Genomic DNA, 12234 nt, shown 5'->3' on the forward strand with positions numbered 1-12234 from the left:
ACACATGGCTCAAACACCCAAAAACTGCACCAAAATCCAATTACGTTGAAAGCTTCAAATCTCAAATTTGGCTATACTTGTTCCTCAGTGTTTTTCGTTTCTGACAGCACGCTCTTACGTTGGTTAAGCTGCTGTTCAGTGATACCAACGGTGGTGATGCTGAATCGTAGCTCATGCTTCTTACCTACGAATAAAAAGCAAAGAAAACTAGTTAATATCAGAAAGGCTGAACATGACACAGCACAGCACAGTACATGCACAACATCATCGTGTCTTAACTTAGAATTTACGAGTCGTGGCTGGAGATTCTTGCACCTCATTGACGCTTTCCCCAATTCGGTTTATTTTCTGGAGTCTAACCGCCGCTATGCTGCCGTCTTCTCCACCAGGCGCACCGGTTTCTTGGCCAGGAACTCCTGACGGAGGCGTACATAGAATGTTACAGAGTGGAACAAACATAGCCCCCCGTGGGATATTACTGAATAGACATTTGTTACTTACAATCATATTCAGAGCTTTAGATCATTTTAGACGAATGAAAGATTAACATACTTTCTTTTACAATATTATTCTGTTTGTTGTAAGATACTTCTGAGTGAATATACTAGAGTTAAAGACTACTGAAGGAGTAGGCCTACTACTGAGGCATGAAGGATATGCTTCTCAGAGATATTTCGCAACAGTAATTTAATACTGTTTGTAATTACTACGGACAATTATTATTTCGGAATATATATTATATGTCTTTCTCGTGTTAAATTCTATCGTACCTGGTTAACATGTTTCGGCCTGTTATGGGCCTTCTTCAGAATTGATTGTTGCTGGTCTTGTCGCCTTTTGTTTTGTTTCCTGTGGGGGTGTGTTTGTGTAGTGTAATGTGGAGTCAAAGAGTGTGTGTTCTGAAATTGAGTTGTGTGTTGAGAATTTCATTTGGATGTGTTTTTGTGTGTCTGTATATTCGTATTGTTCTAGTGTGTTTAATTTCTGGCTTTTTGGTTGTATGTGTAGAATTTCCATGTCTATGTTGATATGTCTGTAGGTGTGGTTAGCATTTGTGACGTGTTATGCATTACACTACACAAACACACCCCCATAGGAAACAAAACAAAAGGCGCCAAGACCAGCAACAACCAGTTCTGAAGAAGGCCCATAACAGGCCGAAACATGTTAACCAGGTACGTTAGAATGTAACACGAGGAAGACATATAATACATATTTCGAAGTGAAATAGTGTTAAAAGTTGTGTAATAAAGATGTAAAATTATTATTATTATTATTATTATTATTATTATTATTATTATTATTATTATTATTATTATTATTATTATTATAGGAAGTGTTACAAATATGAAATAGTGGTACAAATATGAAATAGGTGAAATGCGATCAGAGACGCGTTGTATCCTAACCGAAACCTTCCAAATTACTTTCGCGGGAATGTGTTAGTTTTCAGTTAGAAGCTGAACTGTTGAAACTTTCACCATTATTGCGTTTTCGAAGAAAGTGAAAATTTTGGCGGTATTGTATTTTCTTGAATATACATTGTTATTTCTCTTTATAGAAATATTAATGATATGTATTCTTAAAGAGAAATAATCTACGTTTATAGTAATGTATGTTTAATTGATTTCGTTTTTAAATTATATATTTTGAGGTTATGACTTACATCAGTGTGTCACAAATATGAAATACTAGAATTATTAGTATTCCATCGTTTTCTGTTTCGTTACTAATGTTGGCACCTGTACGTAGGAGGAGGGAAAACCTCACTTTCCAACAAACTAAGAAAACAGTGGAATGAAAAGGCAATGCAAGAAGCCCTAAAACAAGTTCGAGAAAAGACGTGAGAGACGATTCATCTGGATTCAATATTACGGTTGGAAAAACACTTAATGAAGATGCTGAATGCTTTTTCTGTGCTTTTCTTAGTAGAAGCCATTTTGACTTTGCAGTTTTGTTTACCTTGTAACTTGTTAATAGTATTACATATTTGTATCTCCATTTTTATGAAGGGAATATGCTAAATTTTGAGGAAATAATTTTTTTCAAACATTTTATAACATCTTACGAACTTCTGTACCATTCACAGGGACATTCAGCAATAAATAGGACGATACTTAATGTTCAGTATTCAAAACTTGTAGATTCCAAAACGTAAAAACGAAATGGTATTCCATATTTGTAATACTTCCTCTATTATTATTATTATTATTATTATTATTATTATTATTATTATTATTATTATTATTATTATTGTTATTGCAGCCGAAGACACATATCAGAGGAACACAAGTAAATGAAATCAGTTCAACTAAAAAGTTTAAAATAGAGAATTAATAAACGAAAAGACTAAGAAATCAAATGAACTGAAAGAATAACGGAATAGAAAACAAGGGAACAAGAAAATGAACATTAAAAAGTCAAGAAGAACTGTGAGAAATGGGAAAAATAATAAAGGAGAAAAGAAAGAAGTAGAAAAGAAGAAGAAAAAGAAAAAGAACAGATATAAAATAAACCTTACTAGACATAAAATGAAATAGAGAAGGAAAAGTTAAAACATAAAGAACTAAATAGAACAATAAGAAGACAAAAGGAAAGGCAAAGAAAAAGGCATAAATAGAAACGAATATACGAAATAAAAGAGAATAGGAAAAGTAGCAAAAATATAAGAAAACTTATAGCAAGAATAAATGGGGGTAAATGGAGAAAGAAAATGAAAGAATAATTGGAAAGAAGATGAGAAGAGAGGAATAGAGATAATTGAAGATGCAAAGGAAGACAGGAGAGAGAGTGGAAGAAATTACGAAAAAGGAAAAGAAATAGAAAAAACTGAAAGAAAGGATTGAAAGAATGAATGAATGGAAAAAAGGTGCAAAGAAAGGCAAAGAGAAATATACAAAATAATGGAGGAAGAGAGAGAGAAAGGGAGAAATTATGAGACAGATAAACAAAGAAAGAATTGAAAAATGGTTCGAAAGAAAGTGAAAAGAGAAGGAAGAGTTAGAAAGATATAAATAAATAGAGGCGAGAAAGAAAGGAAGAAATGAAACATTGAAAGACAAAGCAAGAGAAGTTAATGTTAGAAAAGGGGATGGAACAAAGGGTATAGAAGAGTTGATAGGAACGAATAATGAAATAGAGGAGCTAAAGAAAGAACGATTAGAAGAATGGAAAAAAGAAAGAAATGAAAGACGAAGGAATAATAGAAATAAATAAATAATAAAAATCAAAAGAGAAATGGAGATAGATGGGAAGAGGAAGCGTGGAAGAAAGGAGTATAAAGAATAGATGGATAGATGAAGTAGCGGAGAGAGGAGAAAATGAATAGGAAAAATGCAAAAGGATAAAGGGACAAAAATGATGAGTGAAATGAATGGCAAAGGCGACGAGAAGAAACTGAGAAAAGAGAAAGAAATTATAGGGAAAAAGAGAACATAGACAGTTACGAGCTTATGTATTGGAATTTACAAACCCATTAACACTGAGCTGTTGGTATTTATCAATTTCACGGAAGAGCTGTCACCATTATGCTATTAATTGACTATATGGTTCAGTAATATCGAACGAGGGGGCTTCATGTTCGACTCTGTAATTATACAAAACTTTCGAATATTCTACTTCGTAATATATAGGCAGGCGTTTCAAGTGGTTCACTTTGTGCAGGTATGTGCAGTGCGTTAAAATAATGTAATAAATGACATGCACAACGAATAATGTGAGTTAAAATGTGCGACATTATACTGGTGAAGGTACAAATAGAAAATTCACTACTGAGTCAATTATTAACTACTTGGACATCAGATTATACAGGATGATTAAAATTTATTTTAATGCTTTAAAATATTTACTATTCACTAACAGCTTTAACAAGATTGAAGAATGGAAAACTGAGGGGAAAAAACAAGTTTAGAAAAAGTTTATCGGAATGCACAAAATTTAAAACGAAAGGAACAACACTATAACGGAAGTTAATCTCCATTTAGAATAAAATATGTTCAGTCGACTACAGGGTGATCCAAAAAAAAAAAGTAGCCGAAAGAATTCGGTAACATTTAACACACAACGCAATAGTTATCAAATCAGTACAGGTATGTGTTCTAGATGTCTTGCACCATTATTTATGATAAGCTACAATACATATCGTTTTTGTTCCTGCAATAACTCCTATGTAACATATTTATCGATTTTCAGGTTTTTGCTCTATTAAATACCTTAAATAGTGATACAGCAAATAATAAAATCTCCTATATGTAATTAGATTTCTTTCTTTCGAAAATTCAAGAATTCACAGTCTCCCATGTTCTACTGGCATAGAATGAGTAAATGTGTTTTTCTTCCTACTGAACAGTTTTATATTTTGCAAATCTAGTCTTTCAGGTAAGGCTCCCTATAAAGCAGATTTGAATAATTTCAAGGGAAAAATTGTTCCGGGGCCGGGTATCGATCCCGGGACCTCTGGTTGAACGTACCAGCGCTCTTACCAACTGAGCTACCAGGGAACTCCACCCGACACCGTCTCAACTTTTCCCTTTATATCCACAGTTTATTCCCAATACTTTTCGATTGCAGCGATATTTTACTACTTAATTAACCTATTATTCCCTGATCATCAATTTTACCAGCAATCGAAAAGTATTGCGAATAAATTTGATTAAGAAACAAAAAAAAAAAAGTTTCCTTCCCAGGCAGGATTCGAACCACGAAAGTCTTAGTTACCAGTCTATCGTGCTCTGGAGTGAACAAGGCTCTGAAATCAGCTACAAGGGTCGGTCCGGTTTTTTTGCCACTACTGTACAGTGTTATAGGTAGTGTTGTTCATCATCAATGAATTATGGACCAGTAAGGCCATAGTAGACACAGCAGCTCATATGCTATTTTTTCATAATGTAGTGGTCTCTGTGCACACTCATTCAGTTTTTCCCAACCGAGGAAACGATATTTCTGCTTATTGACATGTCCACTGAGTAGCACATGACATTCGTCAGATCACCGCCGATTTCAGTGATAATCAGCGTTTTCATAAACATTAGCGAGTACACGTCGCACTCCCATTAAAATAGTGTCGTAAGTTGAAAATTGAAGGGTTCAGAGCCATAGTGGGCCAAGCGCCATTTACTAAAACCGTAGAAAACAAGGGTTAAAATGAAGTTATTAGCATAATTCAATGGAAATATATAGCAAATAATATAAAGTATACACATTAAAACTAAATGATATATCAATTTTCATTAAACTATGGTATTCACTTGACTTTAATCCTTGCTTTCTCCGTTTTTAATAAATGACGCTTTGCCCACTATGGCTCTGAACCCTTCAATTGTGAAGATATAGGCCTATTTCCTAGTAAAATACTGCTGTAAAATATTTTAATAATAGATAAAGCGATCGGTTTGGAAGTAAATCCCGAAAAGACAAAGTATATGATTATTTCTCGTGACCAGAATATTGTACGAAATGGAAATATAAAAATTGGAGATTTATCCTTCGAAGGGGTGGAAAAATTCAAATATCTTGAAGCAACAGTAACAAATATAAATGACACTCGGGAGGAAATTAAACGCAGAATAAATATGGGAAATGCCTGTTATTATTCGGTTGAGAAGCTTTTATCATCTAGTCTGCTGTCAAAAAATCTGAAAGTTAGAATTTATAAAACAGTTATATTACCGGTTGTTCTGCATGGTTGTGAAACTTGGACTCCCAGAGGAACATAGGTCAAGAGTGTTTGAGAATAAGGTGCTTAGGAAAATATTTGGGGCTAAGCGGGATGAAGTTACAGGAGAATGGAGAAAGTTACACAACACAGAACTGCATGCATTGTATTCTTCACCTGACATAATTAGGAACATTAAATCCAGACGTTTGAGATGGACAGGGCATGTAGCACGTATGGGCGAATCCAGAAATGCATATAGAGTGTTAGTTGGGAGAGGGAAAAAGACCTTTGGGGAGACCGAGACGTAGATGGGAGGATAATATTAAAATTGATTTGAGGGAGGTGGGATATGATGATAGAGACTGGATTAATCTTGCACAGGATAGAGACCGATGGCGGGCTTATGTGAGGGCGGCAATGAACCTTCTGGTTCCTTGAAAGCCATTTGTAAATAAGTAAGTAAATAGATACTAAAACCTTTGATAATGTACTATTTGATTATTAGAATTTCATACATCCAGCCAGCAAAACAGCCTTGAAAATACACGGAAGTAGTAGGCCTATGTGATTTTCGACTTACGACAGTACTTTATTGGGTGTGCGACGTGCCCAATAACGCAGACGTGCTTAAGTCTGCTTCTTCCAGTTCGTGGAATAGTACTTGTGTTCGATATGAAGACGATCTAATATCCATAATCGCCCACCGCTGTGGAGTAACGGTTACCGTGCTTGACCATGTAACAAGCGGGCCCGGGTTCAAATCGTGGTTGGGACAAGTTACCTGGTTAAGGTTTTCTCCAGGGTTTTCCCTCAACCTCTTAAGAGCAAATGCTGGGTCAATTTGGGCGCTGGGCCCTGAACTCATTTCGCCGGCATTATCGTCTTCATATCATGTAGACGCTAGATAACCATAGCAGTTGATAAAGCGTCGTAAAATAACTAATTAAAAATATATATCCATAATCATGCGTTCAACGTTATAATTATTTCGCTTACCTTTCCTGGATCACTTTGTAACTTATATGATATAGAAATAGGAATGTGTGTGTATTTGTAAGCTTTAATTTGCCAATTTTCACAACTCCCGAACAAGTCTTTTCAGATATAACATGTTTTGAGTTTGCTATTAAATAGGTTGAACTTATGTACAGTATTTCAGAATTATGCTAGAGCCTGCAGTTTTAATACTCTCAGGAGTTAAAAGTGTCTTTTATATACATAAAGTTTATAACAAGCTATTAAGTCACAAGGAATGCGTTTTGTTATCTCTGTTGTAATTAGGTACAGTCCACAAATACCATCGGTCTCGCTCATCTTTCTAAAATAGTAGGCTACGTTAGGATACTGTCAAAAATATGGAGACCTGTACCTAATTATCCTTAATCCTGGTTTAAGTTTGAGCTGCTTTATTATTATTATTAATATTAATCATGAACTTCTTCGTTTAGACCATAAGATGAGACAGTAGGCTTATACTAAGAAAGATGGCCTTGAACTCTCCACTGATATCTCGGTCTTTCCTGATTTCTGTATCCTATTGGTACATACCTATGCGAAATTGTTGTTATTAAATTATTTTCATCATCATTATGACATCGTTCAAGCATTCGTAGAAACCGTAAGTGCGTATAGTCTGATGTAAAAGATTCGAAAAATAACTCAGAATTCTTATCGTGCTATTAACTCTTTTTTTTTTTTTTTTCAATTTTAAAGAAAGCATATTTGATCTTGCAGAGAGTCATTGTTTTCTTTGTATAGCGAGTTCACTTTTTTCTGCGTGTCGATTGTCGATCTCTCATGTCATTATCAATCGATTATACTTCAGAGATTCGAGTATAGATTGTTACTTCTACATTTATAGCTTTTATTACTACTTCCTACTGACCTATTGGGCCTACTACTACTACCACCTGCTATTAATATTACTACTACTACTGCTACTGCTGCTGCTACTGCTACTAGCACTACATGCAACTACTACTAAAACTGTCGTCACATGCTGCAATGTGCCACGAACACTTAATCTTGTAAGTTGTTTAGTCAATTGTCCGAAGACAGGTCTGAACCTCACAAGTGATAAAACAAGGAACCATTTATGAGACAACTAAGCCAGAAAATAATGGGGTAGAGTTGTCGTCTTGTATAGTGAAAGAAAAAATTACGCTATGCGATGGAGTAGAAACTACGTTATTCATATGCTCCACGTTATAAAATAATAATAATAATAATAATAATAATAATAATAATAATAATAATAATAATAATAATGTCATTACAGAGAAATGGATTAATTTGAAATTCCACAGTTAAGTAGTTTAGAAATAGACTTTGTCTATTTGCCTTTATATTCCCCGCATTTATTAATCATCCCATTTGTGTAGAATAATGATGAATTCATTATGTATCATTAATTTTCCCCCCCATTATGCTTTATGACGGGCTTGTTGGATTCGAAACTACTTTGTTTTAAACACATCATGATTTCAGTTACTCAAGGTCTAGTGTAATTAATATCGTCACCGTATTAATAGAAAATGTGATCAAATTTCTTGAATGTCGATCGTATAATTATTTCACGTTAAAAGAAATAGTATAATAAAATTTCTGAGCTGAGAAAAACGAGTAGATATTGTAAATAGGTAAAGGAATAGTTTAGAGAGAGAGAGAGAAATAACTCGTCCGGCCTTAATTAAGGATGACCACGAGGACCCGGAAATTAATAGCAAATAAATATAATTGATTAAATATGAATACTGTTATAAAAATAAAATGTAATACAGCTGAGGATATAGCAATGTTATTAGATACGATTAAAAAATGTGGGGATATGATCAAAAAGTGCTAGTAAAGGGTAATTGTAATTGTAAACGATAGAGAAGTATAGGGGAGCGAGAAAGTGTATAAGCTGATGTGTAGAGAGAAATATAAGATTTATAGGAAGTGAGAGTATTGTGAAAGGATTAGGTGTAAGTGGAATAGAGAGAAAGTGGAAAGTGAGCGCAAATATGAATGAGTGAAAAGTGAAAAAGGGTTAAAAGAAATGAACAAGTGACAGCATAAAATTAGTACTGACATTTGAACGTTGGAACAGTAAATGAAGATAAGAGACAGATAGGAGAAAAGGTTAAAGAACAAGTAAGGCAAATAATTCAATATGATAATTTGTAGAGAATAAGTGAAATTGAAATCTTAGTGAATAGTAGTTACAGGAAAAAGGGGGTTTGAAAGGCATATATAAATTTAGATATATTACGATTAATGATCAAATAGAGAATAGCAAACGAAATGTAGGAGAAATACTGAAAGTGAGATTGAACAAGTAATAATTAAAAAAAAAAAAGTACATAGTTTAATTGGTAGAAGTTGTGTAGACGTGTACTGCAAATATGTGTTACTGTAAGTGTTAATGGTGGCACCGGATACAGAAATGTGAGGTACACCATTACATGTAAAGAAGTGCTGTGACCAAATATATCAAATATCAAATATATCAAATATCAAATAAAATGTAACAATTAAGCACCATTGATTTATCAATTATAAAATAAAATCTTAGAAGATGACTATAAAATTATACTTATAAATAAAGGATTTTATTTAAAATTAGCATATCCTTACTTAAGGCCTTCTGAGTGGTATATATGAAATTTTATAATCTGCAGGGAATTTTTAAGAATTTGCGAGATGATTTTTTGAATTTCAAAAGATGATATTGATAATTGTTTTAAAAAATTATATGTAAATTTTGGTAAAGAACTCCGAGCACCAAAAAATAAACCTGTCACAGACCAATTGAAGAGAGGGATGTTATACTTGGCACTAAGGTAGGGAATACAAGGTTCATAAATGGCCCTCTTTTCATGATCAACCTGATGAACTTGGTTTAGATCTCTCTCCATGAGTAACAAACATTGTAGAGGAGGAGAGAAGCAGGTGAATAGAGAACGCGTTTTTCTCAGCAGGAGAGAGAGATATGAGATGTCTTCTCACCTGCGACATTGAGACAAACAGTGACACAGGCATAGAAAATAGGACGTGTTTTCAGCTGTGACAGCCAAACAAATAGAGCTGTGTGCTGTATCATATCTAGGCGCTCCATTATGCATCAGCAGTAATGTATGGCATAGCCAAGCAGGCGATAAGAGCGCCCTTGTATAATATCGCGATTGTGGGATCGGGCGCTCGCCCAGGGCGGCGGCGGTGGTGGCGTCTGTAGCTGCCATCGCTCAAGGAGTTCATCAATCAACGTCTTCGATCGCCGCGGCTCAACCGCGTGGGCGGTGCTCCGTTCCGCTCTCGCGTGCCGACGTCCTACTCAAGACCGGAGTTCTTCGGCAGCGGGAACCAGAGTCCGGGTCGGAGTGAAATGCTTTGTCTAATTGAAGATGTTGATATCGAGCGCAAGGAGTCCTGCTGCTTCGTCCTAACGAAGTACTTCATTCTACGTTTCCTGATTTAAAGTATTATCGCAGAATCCCTCGTTAGACACTCGTCGCATGACATCTATTTTACAATGTACTTACACGAATTCTAAAGAGTAGTTATTAGTAGTATGTTCAAAATTTACGGACAAGACTTATACAGTACATAGGCTATATTATACAGGGTATTTCTGTGACATACGCACATATGCACACATACGCGCATTTACCTATACATACATACATACATACATACATACATACATACATACATACATACATACGCACTAGAGATGAACAACGATCGAGAAAGCAAGACTAACAGCGCCCGCAAAGCCGAAAACCCGCACAACAATGTTGTATACGTCGCGTCGTTGACGTAAAGACTGCTTGTGAGTGTTTCGAGACGTCGAGATTGATCACTCCCGAAGTCCCAAACGTCAAGCAGCCTTGAATCGCCACAGTTGTTTATACCTGACTGAACTTTTATATCTACTTTGGCAACTGTTATATATATGTATAAACAATCAAGTAGCCTATTTGAAACATCATCTCTACCTTTCAGTGTATAATAATCCGTTCCTCAGTCTTTATTTAATTACTAAGCCATTATTAAAAGGCTAGAAATTTTCTTTTCACATGTTTGAGATCAAGTGTGCAATCTCAAGTAAAAAGATAGTAACGTTATGTTTTACGTTTCTTAGAAATGCAAATTTATTTGAGAATTGTTTTTTTTTACTATTCATATAACCATAGGTAATATATCATATAATAGAACCAGAAAATTTTGATAACTAAGATACTGTTCTGTTTTGTCTTTTTGTCTCATTTAAACATTTATAATGTTATTTATTTCAATGATGTATGTTATTCAAAGTTACGAAATCTTTCCACGCCGACCAAATGCTATTTCGAGAATGATGAGCGAGACTCGAAAGACAAATGCAGCGAACTCAGCGAGCGAGAGCGGCAGTTAGTTTTGTTCATCTCTAATACGCACATACATATACACATACATAAATATATACGCACTTACATACATACATACATACATACGTGCGTTCCCGTTGGTTTAGGTTGGCAAATTCTTAATATGAAAGCAATTATTAAAGCTGTGGGCTCCAGAGCATACATTTATCAGAGATGGGTTTCAGGCAAAATTTGCCAGCCAGTTCTCACTCAATTTTTATTTCGCCGCTGAATAAATTTTATAGTCGAAAGAGTTATTAAATAAAGTCGTCTACTATTACTGCTGCTGCTAATACTGCTGCTGTAGCTCCAACTACTGCTGGTACTATTACTGCTGCTACTACTTCTGCTGATGCTGCTACTGCTGCTACTATTACTGCTGCTGCTACTACTTCTGCTGATGCTGCTACTGCTGCTATTATTACTGCTGCTGCTACTACTTCTGCTGATGCTGCTACTATTACTGCTGCTACTACTACTGCTGATGCTGCTACTATTACTACTATTACTGCTGCTACTGCTACTGATGATGTTGCTGCTGTTACTATTACCGCTGCTACAACTACTGTTGCTGCTGCTACTGTTATTACCAGGGAAAGGATTTATATGTAAATACATATTTACTTATAAAGCTAATATAATTTATATTTTGCATTATCTTTATGTTTCACAATGTGTAGGGTTGAAAAATCCTACTTTTATTTTCCATATTTTTCCATATTTTAGAGTTTAGTACATATTTTCGTTAATTTCCATATATTTTCCATATTTCATATAAAACAGTCCATATTATATTAGGTTTAACAATAAAACAAAACAAAATTCCATTAACTTTTAAAAATACATTTCAACAATAGAGATTTAAACACATGTTCAGTAATCCCTTTAACATCAGAGTTATTTGAAAATTAGCAGTCCTATCAACAATGGGAAAGTAAGTTACAAAACTGTATTAATTTAATTTAAAATCTTTAACAGACTTCAGTTGTGCAGCTCAACAGTTAAATGCCAGTCAGAGTACACATAGGTTCAGTTTTGTAAATCATACTATAAAGACGGTAAATATGCCAAAAGTACGTCATTCAGTCAATTTAAAATCAAAACTAACAAGTTACATTTCAGAATTTAAAGAAGATGGTTTATCAACTGACAATAAAATATTATTTTGTAATTTGTGTCAGTGTGCAG

At 34.5% G+C, this 12234-nt stretch overlaps 1 protein-coding gene across 6 annotated transcripts in view; it reads right to left on the minus strand.

The window, feature by feature from the left end:
- moody (G-protein coupled receptor moody) overlaps window positions 1–12234 on the minus strand; it is a 485897-nt gene that overhangs the window by 66028 nt on the left and 407635 nt on the right. For 4 of the 6 annotated variants that reach the window (XM_069817640.1, XM_069817631.1, XM_069817635.1 and 1 more), the window contains one exon: window positions 119–184. The exons of 1 other annotated variant lie outside the window; for it this stretch is intronic. In XM_069817640.1, the coding sequence (XP_069673741.1) occupies window positions 119–184 (66 nt within the window). Of the gene's footprint in view, window positions 1–118; window positions 185–223; window positions 417–12234 lie in introns of those variants that run through there. One more of the 6 variants, XM_069817653.1, reaches the window with a different exon arrangement.

Source organism: Periplaneta americana, chromosome 2, assembly GCF_040183065.1.
Source record: "Periplaneta americana isolate PAMFEO1 chromosome 2, P.americana_PAMFEO1_priV1, whole genome shotgun sequence".
Classification (NCBI taxonomy): domain Eukaryota; kingdom Metazoa; phylum Arthropoda; class Insecta; order Blattodea; family Blattidae; genus Periplaneta; species Periplaneta americana.